General features: G+C 32.8%; 1 protein-coding gene across 1 annotated transcript; it reads left to right on the top strand.

The window, feature by feature from the left end:
• Nucleotides 1-988: 988 nt before the first annotated feature.
• Nucleotides 989-19,299, top strand: Tbcd (tubulin folding cofactor D). The gene is made up of 18 exons (XM_068774887.1): nt 989-1,496; nt 1,566-1,725; nt 2,076-2,193; nt 2,799-3,049; nt 4,056-4,210; nt 4,992-5,199; nt 5,558-5,790; nt 6,136-6,405; nt 7,900-8,038; nt 8,792-8,977; nt 10,289-10,525; nt 11,620-11,895; nt 12,710-12,869; nt 14,589-14,847; nt 15,456-15,624; nt 16,626-16,765; nt 18,322-18,477; nt 18,962-19,299. Exons 1-18 carry the CDS (start codon nt 1,137-1,139, stop codon nt 19,082-19,084), a joined length of 3,600 nt encoding a protein of 1,199 aa, XP_068630988.1. The 5' UTR covers nt 989-1,136; the 3' UTR covers nt 19,085-19,299.
• Nucleotides 19,300-19,830: the final 531 nt, after the last annotated feature.

The raw sequence follows: 19,830 nt of genomic DNA, 5'->3' as shown, positions 1-19,830 counted from the left end.
TAGTCTTTCTGATCTATTTTATTTAAATTGAACTTGCTTTAGTATTTAAATTTTACTTTATACCATAGTCGTTGTATATTATTAAAATGAACAGTGTGCAACACAGCCGGCTCCGAACAAATATTATAAGACAATTAGTCGACTGACATTTGATCGACACCGATGTAACTTTTTCGTTATGAGCAAAACAGCTCTAGTTTAGCTTTTACCTAAAATGTAGTTTGTTATATTAAACGTGTTCTTACTATAACAATTAACTTATTAATTCCAATGTTTATAAGTCTGAATAAAGACGAAAAAAATACATTATAAATAACATATGGTCAAATTATCACTTCGGTCTTGATCTGTCGGTTTAATATCAGGGTATCCAACATAACAAACATTCAGTCTTATTTTTTATACGAAATATGATACTAAACGTTATTTATATAAAGCGTATCAATTGTGATAATGGGCGTCGTTGTAATTTTATTTATTGCGAAATTGTATCTTTTATGAAAGTGTTAAACAAACTATTTCAATAGCTTTACAAAAATGTAATAAGTATAAAAAAGTCAATTTCAGTTTTAATATTTTGATTTTTTTAAAATTTCTAATTGCTTTAATAAGTGAAAATTAAGAATAAATATTAATTAATTATTAATAGAGGCGATAACGAATGTAATACTTTTATATGCTTGCCTTAAAAGCATATTCTCGCCTATAAAACCATAGAATTCAGATAATCGACTTCAAACAAACATAACGAGAAATAAATTTGGGAGCATGGTGATCATGCAAGCGGGCTTTTATTATTATTTTCAGACCAAGCTTATGCTAAAAAAATATTATTGATTGATTAAAAGGAAAATTTAAGTAAAATATCCAAGACTTGGCTTTGTAGATGTGAATTCTTTGGAGTTTCAGATGTACTAAATGAGAAAACAATATATATCTTTACTGTCAATGTCAAATGTCAATTTCTTAGTGTTTTGTTTAGCTCATTTGTTCGGTGAGATGCTAAGTTAAACATACTTACCGTGTGATATATTTTATAGAAAACCGTGAAGATCCTTTAACGTAGGAAGCTGCGAAACTCTTCAGACAAAGCAAATATTGCAAATATAATACCGTTTAATATTCAGTCAGCAAAGATGGTTGGATTTGCCACCGAATTAAACAGAGATGACGAATGTGATAATATTGGGCTAGGATGTGCTTTAGAACACTTCTCAGAAGTCGAAGATGTTATGAACATGATTGACAATTTGGAAAAGGTCTATGACACACCCAAATTAGAATCAGAATACGATAAATTGTATGGTATACTTAAACAATACTATGAACAACCTCACTTACTTGATCCACATTTGGACAAAATGTTATCAAAGTTTCTTGCTTTAATTAAGAACAAAGATTCACCTTGTGCTTTAAAACATGCAACTTTCAATTATATGTACCAAATTATTAGAGTTAGAGGATATAAAGTAGTTGTTAGACATTTGCCTCATGAGGTAAGCAATTTTAAGTATTATTAGTTATGGACTATTTAAATGCATTTTTAAAATGTAATTAAATTTTAGGTATCAGATCTTCTGACAGTTTTGACATTCCTTGAAGCTCAAGACCCAAATGATAAAGAAACATGGCGCAGTAGATTTGTATTGTTGCTGTGGCTATCAATTGTTGTCATAATTCCTTTTCATATGAGTAGGTTGGACGGTTTTGCTCCTGAACAACCAGGTAATGAAAATTAGTATATTTTCTGAATATCCTTTTGTAGGATTAATGTCAATAAAAAAGTATTGAAAGTGTTTTTACTAAATTATTTTACTTATGAATTATATTGCTGTCACTGGAAGCCAACACTAATATGTAAATATAATACAATTATTCAAGTGTTTGAATAAGAAGTGTTGTACATATTAATATTAACTTTAAAATTTTCTTTTATGTAATAATCCTTAAGAACGTTAGAACAGTGAGTATGTACATAAAATTTAAACATTTTGCTGGTACTCTTTGGATTTTATTAATAACAAGTACCTAAAAATTAGAGAAGCATACAATTGTTTATTGCAAAATCTTTGCAGGTTCTTCTAAGAAGCTTACTGTCATGGAAAGAATATTTAACATCTGTAAATTATATGCTTGTAGTAAAGATTCATGTGCTGAGGCAAGTGCTTATTTGGCTTCTAAATTCCTTATCAGGTAAGTTATGCTTGTTTTTGATTTATGAGTCGCTCAAAGACCTTAAATGCTGCATTCACTTGTAATTAGGATATTGTATGAATAAAATTGGTATTTATTCATGTTTGTTTTATATTTAACAATATTCTGCTGTAAATGTTTTACTATAGCTCTCTACAAATGTCAGCACTTCCCACAAATGTTTGGGATAAGCATGGGCATTTTTACAATAACTTTCAATTAATCAAGTGTAAGCAAAAAATAATTTACAATGTGCACAAAAGCAGACAAATGCAAAATGCAAAATGTCATAATAAATTACTTATTGGAATAAATATTTGGTTAGAGCAACCACAGAGACATATCCAGACACATACATGAACTAGGTGTTATATTCAGACAACATTGGCTAAGAATGATGCTCTGTCACAAGATAATTTAGGATAACATTATGTCATTGAAAAACACATGTTGAACATTTATAGATTCCCTTTACCGAAACGAAATAGAGGACAGTATAGGATAAGTCAGAAAACTGAAACTATAAAAGTTGTCTATTTTTGTGCATGACTAACAGTAATGTAACTTTATTACGTTAAACTTACTCTTATTAACTGTTTTTACAGGTCAGATGTCAAAGAAATGTATATGGGGACATTTTTCAATTGGGCTTGTGATTTACAATCCAATTTGAAGGCAGAGGATACTATACACTATGGTGTACTTGCTACTGTGGCAGCCGTTCTAAAACATGGGAAAAGAGATGATTTACTGCTCTATGCATCCAAGCTGTTGCAGTGGGTCACAGATCAAAACTATAAACAACATAATGCTATGTTAGTTAGAAAGTATGGAGTAAAAATTGTGCAAAGAATTGGTATGTGTATCAGTCAATATTTAGTTGTACAAAATAATTTTTAATCTATGATGTATTGATGCATGTCTGGTACATTGTATGATGATGTAATGTTACTCCTGCAATCTAATAATTGCAACCAATTGAGATATGGCAATGAACCTTAATGCCCAACAATTTTGATCTACCTAATCGACATAACAGCTTAACAGCCTTCTATTCCAGTAGTGTAGTTTAAATGCTAATGGCAGGGCTCCTGAGCTTAGCTAGCCCTTAAGCTTATTTAATGTGTTGTTTCCAACTTTCACTGCTATAGCAACTCAATAAATAAGCATTGAGCAGTGATAGCCTAATGGTAAAGGGCTGACACTTGCGATTGTAGGTTGTGAATTTAATTCCTGGGATAATCTCACTTTGTATTATATATTATATATATATATATATATATATATATATATATATATATATATATATATATATATATATATATATATATATATATATATATATATATATATATATATATATATTTATAGAGGATTGCCACTGCTCACAAACTAGTTTCTAGAGGATAGGCAGCAGCATTCTCTGCATATGATAGTATCACACTGATCACCAACCCGCCTGCCAAGTGTAACAATTATGGTGGATCCCTTAATAGATATCTTTGTGGGAGGCCTGAGGCTTGCAATGGGTATCTATGGGCTGACAGGACATGGTGAAGTGTAAACAGTCAATCATAAATATAAAAGACATTATTAAATTATTTAGGTAAATATTTGCTGCAATTACAAATATTTCTATCTCGCGCAAAGACCAACAGTAATAATATATAATAATAATTTATTCAAAAATGAGTTATTACATTTTTTAATAAATTATTTGCACCAAGGAAAAAAGCCGTTCCAGAAATCCACTAGTAAATTATAATAATGTGTATAAGACTTACCATATTAGTGGTAGTAATGCAGTTAACAAAAGGTGTAAAAAACAAGTAGTGTATGTATAAATTTCTTACACATTTCAGGTTTAACTTTTTTGAAGCCTCGTGTAGCGTCATGGCGATATACACGTGGTTCTAGATCTCTAGCAGTGACATTAGGAGGTGTTGCAGCAGCTGGTGATACTGAACAACCTATTGCTTCACAGCCAGACGATGATGATCAGGACATTCCTCAAGAGGTGAACATGTTTACGAAACTGTTACAAACATATTTGTAAAACATTAAGAATTGATATTATGAAGTTCCATCTGCAAGGGGGGTAGAGGAGGCGTTCATAACGTTTGTGAAAGTTGCTAGAGACTGCTAGTATCTTATAAAGATTATAAATCATTTTTGATTCCAGGATCAGCATATTTATTTTTAACAATAGAATTTCCTTGATATTTTGAAATTTAAAAAAAATATTCGAATCAATTGTTTAATTATTTATGTTGTACTTTAAATAATTTTTATTTTCTTGTACTTTTTTAGTCCGGGAAATGAGTATTTTATTTCGAACAGATGACAGTAATTTATTTGAAAGTGATACACAAGTACAGTGTTTAAGAATTAAGTTGTTTCGTATTTTTATATTTATGACAAAAAAAATGTTTTATTAAGATTTTTTTGTAATTTTTATATGTACGAAAAGAACAGGCACATGTTAATGAACACAAGAAACAGTTAACAAATTCTTCCTTGTCTGAGGGTACGCATATATAATAAAGTTCCAGAACCTATTTTAGACCCTTCCTTTCTAAGTTTTAAATCTAAAATGATTGTTTTTAAATTAATCATTTTATAAATCAAACATTGTTGTATCTTCTCAGCAGATCAGTATTCCGAGCCAGTGGTAGCTTACTTATTATATTTTTAAAATAATTGACGATTCAAAAGTACGTGTAAATGCGTTTTTGAAGATGTTTTGAATTTGGATAAAAATAACATATATCGATAATCAGTTGAGATGTACTTTTCAGGTTGAAGATGTTATAGAGCTATTGCTATGTTCATTACGAGATGATGACACTGTAGTACGTTGGTCGGCTGCCAAAGGTGTGGGAAGGATCGGCGCTCGTCTGCCTGCCTTGGCAGCTGCCGATGTGTGTGAAATTGTTCTTACACTTTTTGCTGAAAACGAACGTGACACTGCTTGGCATGGCGGCTGTATGGCGTTGGCTGAATTGGGTAATATTATTATCTAAAAATAAATGATTAGAATGTCAGTAATGTTTTTTAACGGCAGAAAATTATGATAATAAATAATAACATGGTCATTACGAAACCGTATATAATTTTAAATACATTTTTTTATTAATTCAACAATAATGCCAACAGCTTTTACCAAACTGGAATACAAGAAACTCGGAGAGACTGTGTTTTCTGTTAAAAAAAAAACGTAATATTTGAAATAGCCTACAGGTGTGCTATCCTCTATCAAGTCATTTACAGTGTAGTACCCTTAGCACTATCATATTATCTTAAATTTTGCAATAGAAGCCTTCTGAACACTTTCTGGGTTTATTGTAAAATTTTGTGTTTGTAGCACGGCGGGGACTTCTGTCTCCGCAGCAGTTGAGTTCTGGCGCGCACTGCGTGGTAGCTGCGCTGGCCCGTGATGAGGTGCGGGCTGCGGGAGGAGCAGGCGGTCGCGCGGCGCGGGACGCCGCCTGCCATGCCGCGTGGGCCTTCGCCCGCGCATACGACGCACACGCACTCGCGCCTCACGCCACCGCGCTCGCCAACGCCCTCATTGCTACTGCTTGCTTTGATAGAGAGGTATTTTAACCATCAATATAAATTATCAGCTTCAACCATATTCATACAATTTTAAGCCGTAAGAAGGCTGTTCTTGCAATTTATAACAAAAAAGACTCAGAATAAAGTTTAGTAATCTAAAAATCAAGACGTACAAATACTGGGGGTACATCTCATAAATTTTCATAGAAAGATTTTAAGTGATAATATTCAGCTTGGGAGAAAAGTGCTCTAAAACCTCGTAGCTGACTTTTTTCATTTTTCGCTGCATGAAAGTCATCTTTGTGCCAACATGAAAAATAACAGCTGAAATTATGAAGTTTTAACAAGAAATGTTTATACTGTTAACGTAATTATTTTTTTAAGATCAATTGCCGCCGAGCTGCCTCTGCAGCGTATCAGGAGAACGTAGGCCGACATGGAATGTTCCCTCATGGCATTGACGTGCTCACCACCGCCGACTTCCAGTCAGTGGGCCCTCGCAACAACGCGTACCTCATAATAGCGCCGCAGATCGCTTCCTACCCTGAATACACTCAACCCCTTATTGACCACATTGTCGATTTGAAAATAGAACACTGGGACTACGCTATTAGAGAACTGGCTGCAAAAGCCCTCAATAAATTGACTGAAAAGGTATATTTTTTTAAGTCCAATTCTTTATATTAATATTTATGATTAGAATATCATATTTTTTATAGTTTTAATTTTAGTTTGGGTTTTTATCCATGTTTTGACATATTATCAACCCCATTGTGAATATTTTCAAATATTTTAAAATTATTATGAAGGCAAGACGCTAGTCTGCAAAACCGTTTAGCTGCTTCGACTTAGGTTCCGAAAAAATATAATGCGTGGTGCCAACATCGTATGATGACGACCATTTTCAGTTGCTTTAACAGTAATTCTTTCTCTCATACTTCGATTATTGGCACATTTCATCAAAACATGATGCACATTTTCCTCCACACCACACACAATACAATATGGAGAGTCCGATTTTGGCATCAAATAAGAAAATATGTTTGAATGAATATGTCCAGATCTCAGTTTTAAAATAAGCAATCTATCACCCTTAAAAGCAAACCAAATCACCTTAACTATTGATGCCCCACTAAAATTTTTAAATTTCTTTTAATTTTTCATAATTTAAAGTTTTAATTTTGTGTATGATTTCTGTATAATCAGGTAACATATCTAATTTAATACCATTATATTGAAATTTTAACAGCTCTCTTGTAAAGGTTAGACTAACTGTAAAAGATGAATGCTATGAAACTACTAGCGCCATGTACATGTTAAGCCCAGGACTTTTTAGCCCATTTTTTAGATAACATACGATAATAATTAATGTTGGGTACTTTTTTGGCATTATGTTATGTAAAATTTGAATATATTTGTTGTGTGTATACTGTTAGTTTCCTATATTAATATAAAATAAAGTTACATAGGAAATTAGGTATACTCGTGTGAAACATTTTTATGGATTAAATTTAAAAATTAAGTTTGAAAATTCTCTACTTAAATTAACATTCGTATTTCTTAAGGTTCCTCAACCAAAATGAGTTATCCTTATTTAAATTTTTTGAACTAACACTCCTAGTGAATATAATATGTAAATAAACTCCTAGTGAGATTTGTAATTAGCCCTCCGTTTAACAAAATCATTGCCATTTATTATTATCGACATCTGATAGCCTTAACATAAAAATAAATACATTATACAATATTGAAATGTTATAAGCATTTTGTGAAAAGTCAAATATTTATCAATGCTATTTATATATAATTCACAATTTATAAATCCTCCTTTATACATTTTAAACTTGGCACATTTATTTAAAACTTTGTTGCTTAAAGAACAAACTGTGAAATTTGACAGTTTGTGTTAACTGTTTTAGGTTAAGCTTATTATTTAATTTAGCTTTTTAGATTTTCGTTTTATTTTATATTTTACCAACATAAATTTCATCATAACATTTTATTTTAATCCTTTTATATATTTGAATTGACAAAATGTGTAATGTAAGCAATGTTTGATTTTTTTTTTAATTTTCTGTCTATTTAAAATCGGTTATAAGATACTAGAGAGCAATAACAGAAACAAAATTTTGTTACTATTTTTTGCAGATTCCAGAATATGTGGCGATAGTGGTGCTGCCTAAGCTAGTAGCGAAAACTGAATCAATTGATTTAAATGTTCGGCACGGCGCTATACTCGGCATAGGGGAGGCTATATTAGCTTTGTCTCAAACTAAGTTAGCTGATGGTAAGAAAATAAAGTAACGTTTTTAACGATACATATTTTTTAGCGAAATAGTAAATATTCATTTTTATTTTATTTTACTAAACTAGCCGATTACACTAAATATAAATTATAAATAAAAAGAATATATTAAAAATTAACTAGAACTAAAAAGCAAAATGAAATTAAAGTTATGATATATTTATTTGTAAATCAAATATTATGGATTTCAATAATCATAATCAATTCGTCGTGTAGTTATGTAGACAGCTGTCAGAACGAGGTACAGCAAAGTTGAGTTTCATAAACGCATGGCATGGCTGTCTTGTTACTTTTAATTTTTATAGAGAAAAAAGTGTTAAAATTATAATTATTATTTTCTTAATTTGGATGAAAAAGAAAACAAAGAAAAATGTCACAGTTTTATACGAAACTTAAATAGTCAAGACTCACAATAATACAGGCTCGAGGGTTGGAAACCTTTTTTGTCCGCGGGTAATAATTAACCAAAAATGAGCATTAGAGACCACGGGCCGGCAAACGAAGGATCCACAAAGTGTCCAGATGACCTTTTGTCGTCGTAGGTAGATGCTGGATGCAGCCGCTTCCAACCAGTCTTGTTGGAAATCTATGAATGAGAAGTAGACATCTTTTTCAGTATTTATTTACGTAAAAAGAAGTGTTCATTTAATATCCTTCGCTGCGAAATTGAATTAGAAATAGGAAAGTAGCGCAGAAACCAAAGTCTCCGACAAATGCAGACATTAATTTCAACAGATAGGACAGCGGACAAGTTGATATCAGAGGACGTATCGCAGTCGGTTCGCGGATTGGTCGGCAAGCTGAGAGCTCGGCAGCAATTTCGCGGCCTCGGCGGTGAGCTGATGCGCCAGGCGTGTTGCCAGTGCATTGCGCGACTGTCTCTTGCCGCCGCCCCCTACCATAACCACCCAAACATCATTGGTAAGCTGAAGAACAATACTGTTTGTGCAATCCACAATATGATACCTAACAAGTTTGTTAAATTAAAAAAATAATATTTACTTAATTATAACACACACTTACGCACGCACACACACACACGCCCGCATTGTTAGTGTTTATGAAGATTTATTATTTAATAATTTTTGAGGCTACCGACTACTGTTTATACATTTAATTTTGTATTTTTTTCATATTCATTCATAGTAATTATTTGATATATTATAATTTTTAAGCTGACAGAAAGAAAGATGAATGTTGTGTTTAACGCATGGTTGCACAGACTTATTAAGACTAGGGGCCACTCGGGCAAATCTTGAACTGACGGCGGGCCGGCCGCCAGAAGAAATAGGTAATTATTTTTTTTTGGTTTTATTCTGGAATTGAAATTAATATTTTTCGAATGTACGAGAGTATTATTTTTGCTGTCGGCGGGCCACCAGTATTCGACCCGCGGGCCGCGGTCTGTGCACCCATGGTTTAACGTGTGTGTAACGTTTAACTTTAAAACACGTTTTTACTAAACGTAATTGGTTATTAAACATAACATTTTTTAGGAGTTAATTTATCATTTTTATACAATGTTAACTATGTAATAACGCAGTCATTTATTTTTAATATTTATATTATCAAAGCAAGTAAATATCTTACCGCTGAATCGATGATTTTTTTCTTTTATATTAAAAACGTTATATTATTTATTTCACTGAATAAAAAGACCATCTAGCTTGGATTGATAAGGCGACGCTCTGTGTAGAACCTGCGGGCAATTGGCCCTTTATTAAGGCTTTTTTTAGATATGCGCGAAGCGAGAGAGTGGAAATGCTGTTCCATAATACGAAGGTATTGATTGATGAAGATCAATACAACCCCGCCTTCTTGAAAAAGGACAGAATTGTGTGGTATTTCTATCCACTAAAAATCCCTCGGCCACCTGATCTAATACGAAACTCGCAGTTGCCCTTTAATACTGCGCCGAGATACAACCCGGGGGGAAGCTGAGCCTTCCTCGGCATTCTCGCTGTTCTACTGCAGCACGACACCACTAGTTAAGTTGCTGCCCTCCACGGATTCGCATTGAGTGGATTATGAAGGCTTCCAGCCCTGCATCGTGAACCTGACGATACCTTAGCTTTATTGTATTGAACCCGTGCTAAAGGATTGTAGCGTCTGGCTTAGATCGCTTAGGCGGTTGATCCCTTGAGTAACTGGGTGTAAGAGCCCTGGAAATGGAACAAAGCTATCCTTGTTCCACATGGGCACATTAACAGTAATTTCTTATTTAATTTTCAGACGAATGGCTAAACCTTATCGAAGAATGCCTTACCCACGAGGTTCAGGTGATCCGTGAGAAGGCGACCTGCGCCCTGCCGCTGGTTTTCGATCAGTACTTACGTGATGACACTCGCATGTTCGGGCTTATGACAACCAAGCAAAAACGCATGGAACTGATGGAGAAGTACTGCGAGCTACTCAGCAGCACTGGTGTCAACGGACTTGTACTCAGGATGGGATATGCTAGGGCTGTTGGTAAGAATTTTCATGTAATATTTAATGCGTTACGATTAATCTTGTACAAAACTAATCACTTATGATACACATTTATGCAAAATAATGATCAATATATAATTTAATAACAACTACTGATTTATCTTAAAATAATATTAGTTCATCATCGATCATTATTCATTCTGTAGGATGTTTACTGCTGGACATAGGCCTCCTTTCAGATTTCCAATAGGGCTGGTTGAATACTGCCAGCCTACATCTATCGAAGACGCCCTGTGCTGCGCTTGCGGGTCTTTGGTCATCATTCCAGAACATTCAGGCCCCAGTGGCAATGTGTTCTGCCCACTGCTACTTCAACTTCACAATCTACGGGACTACGTCTTGCTAACTTTCCAAACAGATCAAAAAATATTTTTTTTTTTTATAATCTTGTTTATTCTTGGATTTTATAAAGAAATTATTTCACGTTTATTATGAGAAATCGGATATTTGCATGAATATTCTCATGAACATATTTTACTAAGAATTCATGGAGGTATCGAAGATTTACTTTATTTGTTATAGAATGAATAAAAAATAATTACGATATAAGAGATACAATAAATATCAAATGCTGTGCAATGTTTGATAATATCTAAGTTATTTAGAAATGTATCGCGGATATTAACTCCCATATCCGTATTTTAGTGGATGTGGTTCTAAAGTGTGTAATAAACCAGCCGAGAACTATTTTCGAAATTCTTTACCGCCACACAAAGATGTACATAGTTGTGTGGTCTAGAATTTTAGCAGATCTTATAACTCAATAAATGATTACAACGATAATCTAAAATAATATATATATATATATATATATATATATATATATATATATATATTATTTTAGATTATATATATATATATATATGTATATATATATATTTATGATTTCCATATACGCTTTGAATTTTTGGACTTGGCCAATCCCAGATTAATAATACCAATTTTCAAATAATAGGTATTGCATAGACTATATAGCTATATGATAGTTATAGAAGTAAACTTAACCTGTATTTTTTAAAAATAAAGATTTAAATTGATAAAACGTATTAATTTAATTTTGCAAATTTTAACAGGTGTTTTACCAAAATTCGTGCTGACCGAACATCTACCTCTAGTCATACAATCGTTGATTGAATGTACGAAAGTGACTGAAGCGACGGCGATGTGGGCGGAGTCCAGGCGTGATGCAGTGATAGGCCTGACCGAAGTTTGTCAGACGCAGGGAATTGTTAATGGAGTAGAGAAATACGTGGGAGAGATTATTGAGGCTTTACTTGCGTGCCTCTCGGAGTACACTATTGACATGAGAGGCGACATCGGCGCTTGGGTGCGGGAAGCGAGTATGACTGGTAAGGATTGCTTTCTTCTTTAATGTTTGTTATTAAGAACCGAAGTGAAAAGATCTTGTAATTGTTGCGAAAAAAATTACTTTATTGTATAAGGTGTCCGACTATAGACCCTTTCACAGGAAAAAAAATCAAACGTCGCCTTATTTATCTCATAATAACATTAAATGTTTTAGTAAGATGGTTTAAATGTTTGTACATGAAAATCGAGATATTTTATAACCCCTTATTTTCCTCTGGAACGCCTACCAGCCCCATGAGAATATCCAGTGCAAATTAAGAGGCGGTACCGCTTCCACCCATCTTAAGTAATGTTCGTCTACTTTCAACATCTTTTTCCATGAAAATACATTATTTTTTTCTTCATAGTTGTGATATGAGATATCACAAAATAAATATATAAAGACGACATTTAGTGGACCAGATAAAAAAATAATTATTTATAGAAAAATGTTTGTTATTAAATTGTTTTTATGTAAGATGTTTTAATTTGTTTTTATGAATGGAGTTAATATTTACTATTTTTATACGATAAATCGATAATTTTATAAAAAATGCGGAATAGGGAAAGCCTTTGCAATTTTAGTAACAAGTTTGGCGATTCATTTTTATTTATACGAAATAGGAAGTTTATCATCATCATATCAGCTGATAGACGCCCGCTATAAGGCCTAAGATCGCCTAGATGACAGAATCTTGCGTTGCTCCCACCAGTGAGTTTCCGCGACCTTTACTATGTTGTCGGTTTATATATTGGGAAGTTTACCCGTGCGTTTACATATATAAAGAAATTTAATATATTTTAATTATTGGACAGGGTTGTTGTCAATCTGCCGTGCATGCGCGTGCGAGGCCCCGGAGTTGAACAGCGAGCGTGTGATGGCCGCCGTGATGTGTGGAGCAGCGCAGCAGGCTGTTGAGAAAATTGACCGTACGCGAGCGCACGCCGGCAGAATATTTACTGCATTCATATACAAGTTAGTGCAACTATCTATTTATTTTAATATTACTTATTGTACACGCTAATAAACAACTGAGTACAATAGGCGGTCTTATCACACAAGGCAATCTCTTATAAACAACCATAATATAGAAGTATTAGTAATAGGTAGTTTACGCGTACAAAATATACATCCTTTCAAGTATATACATATGTATATGACATATACTTTTAATAAATAAAGTGTAATACGTATTATAAATATAAAATAATAACAAATAAAAACATTAAACTGAATTTTTAAAATTCTAACAGATAAAAAAAACAAATTCTGTGAACATACACAAAAAAAGGGTTCCCAAATAAAGAAAATGAACAAGTGTGTGATATGTCGCTGTCCAAGCTGATTAATCGTCAAGCACATTTAAAGTTTCATACAACATCTGTTATAGGAATGAAAATAGTTTAAAGTTTGTCAACATAAGATATAAGTTTAATATAAGCAGAGATGATTCTAAATAGCTTATACATTAATAATACATATAAATAAAGGCTTCCTATTTGATATACAGGGTAATTGTTGTTAAGAGTTTTAAAGCGATGAATATATAGTACATTTGTATGTAAAAAGCTTACAAGCTTTTACATTTATTTACAATCACCTGTGTAAAGTGATCACTCTGAAATATGTTACTTTAATTAATTTATATAAGAAATAAATTTACAAAAGAATTTTTTTTATAAAGTCCACTTTACACAAGCATTCGTAGCTATTCGTATCACTCGCAAAGTCTCATTTCGAGGATTTTTCAGTGCAGAAGCGCTTTGCATTATAAGCCTTGCGTCATAACATTTTTGCTTTAGATAAATATGTATTCGACTATCTGATCGCTGCCTATAATAATTAGGAAAATAATGATAAATTATGCATATTATTGTATAAAAGATAATATAGGAGATAAACAGGCCGGGGATTAGTATCATAATCATTTTCATGCGACAAATTGAAGACAAATTATAAAAAATATCGTTAAAATGTAACTAGCGAGTATCATTATTCCGGTCCTGGCTGTAGTAGTATGTAGAAAACTGTACATACAAATATGTATTTATACATATTTTATTACACCAGGGGTCGGCAACCTGCGGCTCTTTAGTGCCATACCCACATATTTTTTATTTGATTATAAGTGGTTATCTAATAACACCATATGTGTGTTATTTAATTTGATTTTAAAACACTGTATAAGACTAAATGATAATTTTTTATGAATAAATAGATTCGTTTTTATTATTAAAATTTATATATGCTTTATGGTTGGCAAGAAAAATATTTGAGGCTCCTTAAAACTTTGAAATTTTGTGAATTGTGATTTTTCGGTCCTGGCTTAAAAGGTTGCGAACCCCTGCATTATACCAATATCTTGGCTACTCGAAGGTGTAATATATGATGTTTACGTGTAGGCTCTTCTGCCCAATTTACTCATTCACATGCGCACCAATAGTGCGTCGGTTAACGAGCGAGGAATAATTGTGCACAGCCGTTAATATTACACTTTAATTAATAATTGGAATTTAACTAATAATTATTATTTCACATATAATCGCACCGAAAAACAATCCTCTGCTAGCCCTCTGGACAGCCTAAAATAAGGGTTATTTGAGGCAGTAAATTCATGGCCATCTAGATGAATTTCTAAAAGTGTTGCCATATGTTTTCCCGAAGCACTTATAGATATATTCACATTATTTTTAGTGACCCAGTCATTACAAACATTCCGCATCACGACGCTTTGAAGCGCATTTTCCCCTACGACGAAGTTGAGTTAAGGCAAGTTAAAGAGAACGAAGAAGACACAGAGCTAACTACAGTCAGCGAGAACTCCAACGTGGTGCTGTGGCTGTTCCCGGGGCACACGATGCCCCGCTTTGTTCAGTTATTGAACTACCCCACTTACAGATACAGTGTGATTAAAGGTCTAATAGTGAGTGCTGGTGAACTCACAGAGAGTCTGGTAAGATGATTCTTTTAAAATGACAACATTTATACGTAGATTATTAAAAAAAAATCAGCACTCAATGACAATAATGTATTCTATTTTAGTAATATTTATATATTAAATTGCAAAGATATTATGTTACTAATAATTTGTATACATTTTTGTGTATATTATGCAGTCTGTTTCCTTTATTATAACACAATAAAAATAAAAAATACCGTCACAATTTTTTGTAATACTCTTTTACACGGCGTTCAATTTACTTTTAGCCAAAATCAATATATTTTTTGAGTGAATTTATATATATAAAAGTATTTTACTTTTCTTTATTAAGATAATATTGAAAATTTTAATGTTTACAAAATAATAAATTTCAAATAATTAGATTAAGAATTATTATATAGGCTGTGCCATAAACAACGTCAAACGGGATTTGGGTGACAGCAGTAAAAAAATTACGAAATTTAACTATATTCAATTTAAAACAAAGGTAGCAGTTTTTTTGGCATTATCGAAAGTATTTTTGAACACTTGACGTTGATTTATGGTACGTTATTGAAAATGTTTTGCAATGTATGATAATTTTATATTGGTTAAACTCGATTAAAAATGTTTCTTTTTAGGTGAAACACACGACACAATCTCTCTACGCCTATTTGAACACTTTGCATGACGACCTGGAGACTTTGAAGTCGATTTGCGACACTATCATACAAGTGTTTGCAGACAACCTGCACCGGAAGAGAATCACTGGGCCTATGTTTAATTTCTTGGATAGGTTGCTTAGTTCAGGTGATATCTGTTTATTCTAATTTAGTTTGTGTACGAATTGAATTCCTGAACTATTTTTTATTATTAAAAATATGAATTTACTAATTCGCGGCTGTTCATAAAATTCAGCTAAGCTGAAACTTTACACTTAAAGGGGGGATTCCTATCGTTACATTTTTTTTTAGAAAACTTCGTAAATGTTTTAGAATAAATTCATCGTCACGTTAACATAGATGTCCTATAAGAAATTAAAATACGAATCAGGTCACAGTCTGATGCCATCAAAATATACATTATGAAGGTTTTTATTTTGTTCTTCGTATTTGTAAAAAAAATCAACGATAAAACGACAAAACTTCGAGAATTCTATAAGAAGTTTCTTTTGTTAATTTATTTATCAGTAAGTCGTTTGTGTGACCAGTGTGTGTTGCCGGTGATAACTTACGGATCCGAGACGTGGTCACTTACGATGAGCCTCTTTAGAAGGCTCAAGTTCACCCAGAGAGCAACGGAGAAGGCTATATTCGGAGTTTCATTGCGAGATTGAATCATAAATGAGGAAACCTACAGAAAAACCAAGGTTACCTCCGTAGCTCGCAGAATTACTCGTCTAAACTGGTAGTGGGCGGGGCACATCGTTTCGCAACCGATGGCCATGGATCGCAAGATTCTTGATCGTCGACCACCAACTGGTAGTCGCGGCGTGGATAGGTTCTGGGCTATATGGACCGACGATATAGTTAGTCGCGGGTAGTAGCTGGATGAGGGCAACGCTAGACCGCCGTGGCGATTTTTGGAGTAGGCATTACACTGGACGTCTTTCAGCTGTAAACAGAGGAGAATTTAATATCATTAATTGCTCTTTCTTTAAGAATATGTCTGCTTACACATGGCTGGACAGTACGAGAGGTCCCAAAAAAGGGATCCATAAAAAAATATACACAAAAAATAAAAATGGTCATTAAGAGAGAGGTACACTTCAAATAGTTATTTTTTATTCATCGAATAATTGTTTTATTAAGGTGCTGTATCGCCGATTCTCGACGACCCCGAGTCAACGTTCGCTGCTGATATATTTAAATATTTGCAAATGGAGCTCCGTGGAGGAAAAAATATTTACAAACTTTTGGATTCGATCAATGTGCTGTGCCAATTGATACAGGTGCGTATTCAAAATTGACCTCTTATTATATCAGTTGTTTCTCAAAAATATGTTCGTTATTGTATATTTATTAAAATGCGATTCGTGAACAGACAAACATCAACACCAATGCTTCAAAGCACAGGCTCCGAGACTTTTTTTTTCTCGTGGCCCACTTTTATAATTTCGCTGGTTCTGGTTGACCTCTTAGGTATATTTCTATATAATATTATTATAATAGTTAAATACTCTAGATGTACCAACTCATACCCAACATTGAATTTGGCATATCAGGTTCGGCCCTGTAGATTGTTGTCTATATCGCACAATGCTCAACAAGCTTAGCGCATGTCACCTAGAGTAGTTACAACCGATTGTGTTTACACAAAAGATTAATATTTCCAATAGAATTTATTCATGATTTGCTAAATTAAATAAGTGCACGTTATTACACGTCATTCGGGCATTGTTAGTAGGTCTTTTTAGTAAGGAGTTATCGTAATGAAAAAAAATAAATTCTGCGAAAAATGCGTTTCAGGTAGGCATTTTTATGTAAAACGAATGACAACCCAAGCCAAAATCTCGTGTTCCATAGAATTCCCGCTTTAGTTACCTAAGAACCCTCCGGCTTTCAAATTCAGTAGAATAATTAATGCAACGATTTATAGAAGTTCATGTGCATAGTTACTGCCAGAACATTGGGTTTCAACCTTTTATTGGCTACCTCTGCCATATTTACGTCGTAATGTTAAGATCAGCGTTTCAGAACGATAGATGAAATGTTTTTTTTATGAAAATAAAGTATTTCATAATGCCTTTTAATTTTTAGGATCCGCTACCGCTCACAAGTAAATATTCCGGCACTAAGGCTTTTTAAGCTGATAAGAAAGCTTCTTTCTCTAAATTTAATAAAAAAATGTTAGAGGGCTTGTGCAATGAAAATGACATCAAAGGAAGGTAGCACGCCTTTGGAATGACTTGGTTGCCTCCAGGCTATTTCACTTTATATTAAATACTTAACGTTGTATTATGAAAGGAGATAGTCTCGCCGGGTTTCTTTCTCGTGTACTTCTTAGGTCTGAAGCATTTATCATTCGAATCCCAGGCCTGTACCATCTCTAGATTCAACTTAGGTACAGCAATAAATGTAACCCATGACATGTTGAATAAAGAATTTTTTTTTATATTTGCATTTGTAGGTTTAGGCTAAGTGCCTTGTCAATATAACAGGAAAAATGGTAAAATTAGAGTAAAAAAAGGACAACTATCGACTTTCTTTGACAGATTCTTCTTGAGAGAATCATTCGAAAAATTATGTTTGTTCTATTGTTTCAATGAAATAAATGTATGAAACTTGGTGTCTTGAATGATTTACATAATTCATGTTGTAATGTATACATGAAACGTTAAATTTCATTTATAAAGAGCAACTGTTGAGTTTCTTGCAGGCTCTTTTTAGCAGATCAGCATTCCCAGCTATGGCTGGCACTTTTCGACGATTGACGATTGAATAGAGGCGTGTAGTGTAATCTATTGCTGACATATTTTAAATTTAAATGTAAAAAATTATTTAACAGGTGGGTGGCGTGGTATGCGGTAAGGCTTTGGGGCAACTCGTGATTTACCTTTGCTACGCCGATCGTTACGTTCGCCGATGCGCGGCGGCAAGATTCTACGAAGCCCTAACACTTTACGGGGACGCTTGTTCTGCTCCACACGACAACGTTGAACAGGTTCATTATTTTATATATCAGTTTTCAAAAAAAAAATGAAAGTTGATATGATTCAAGCGATATATGTATGTATATATATATATATATATATATATATATATATATATGGGTACTTTACCATTAGCTGCGACCAAATTTTTGTTAAATATCAAACGTGACGTCGTTAGTGGATTATGACGATGAAAGTCATGCAGTGTACGAAGTACAAGTTATATTTATGTATAAATATAATTTATTAACAACCCTACATTAAATCAATAAATCAAGATCATTCTGATATTAATAATTTTTATTTTTTTCAATTAGACTGGCTATTAACATTTGAGAGTCTAGTCTTTTAGGGCAAATACTAATATACTAAATGTGTAAGAAACAAATATTTAAAATTATACATTAAGGATCCTATGACAAAGGGAATGATCTGGGGTTTATGTTCTACAGTTTTACGTGTTGTGTTTTTGTAAACTTACGTAATAATTTGCAGGTAATGACAATACTCGCTGAAACGGATTGGGAAAAAGACGCAGTTGAATTGAGGCCCATACGAAATGAAATTTGCGACTTGATGGATATCAAAAAACCCGTCCCCAAACAAAGAGCACCTTAGCTCACTATGTTTAAACTTTGAATTAACTTCAAAGCACTAAAGATTTCGCTTTTTGCTTTTTAACGTTTGACTCACAAAACGTACTTTTTTTGCTGCATAATATTGCTATGAAATATTCATTATTATTCTCAGAATAATGTATTGACTGAAACTTATCTCATATCCATGTGATGGAACTATTATAAAAATTATTTATAATTTATTATGTTGTCAAATAATTCAAAATTAAATAAATAACATTTTTCTAAACATTTTTTTTATTTTCGTCATTTATACAATTCTTTTTAACATTTTTACAATGATTATTAAAATATTTACAAATTTGTCGAATACTTATACTGAAACATTGTTTTAATGGTAGTTGTAAGTATAGGTTCAATAAATTGTTTTGCACAAATGTTAAAATCTGAAAATATAATTACAATAACATTTTATGGTTCGCTTAAAACAATTTCAGAGAATTTTTATGTTCAATATAAATTAAAGTTTTTAATATTACTTAATGGCTATATTATGGAATGCCGAGAATTATTTGTGTACCTAGTTTGGCCATAAATTACTTGCCTAACACAAAAAATGAAATTTATTAATACATGACGCTTATTCGTTATTATAATGGCATGGCTTGGGTTCTCTAGAACATTTTTCATTAGTGACCTTAACTAAAACCCATAATGTGATGTAAAATAATATCCAATACCTGACCTAAGTCGCTTGGATAAAAACATCAAGTAATTATTTTACTA

Source organism: Battus philenor, unplaced genomic scaffold (genome assembly GCF_028537555.1).
Source record: "Battus philenor isolate CCGP_79_NKW_IND1 unplaced genomic scaffold, ilBatPhil1.0.hap1 SCAF_8, whole genome shotgun sequence".
In the NCBI taxonomy this organism is placed as follows: Eukaryota; Metazoa; Arthropoda; class Insecta; order Lepidoptera; family Papilionidae; genus Battus; species Battus philenor.
This window is presented reverse-complemented; position numbering and strand designations above follow the sequence as displayed.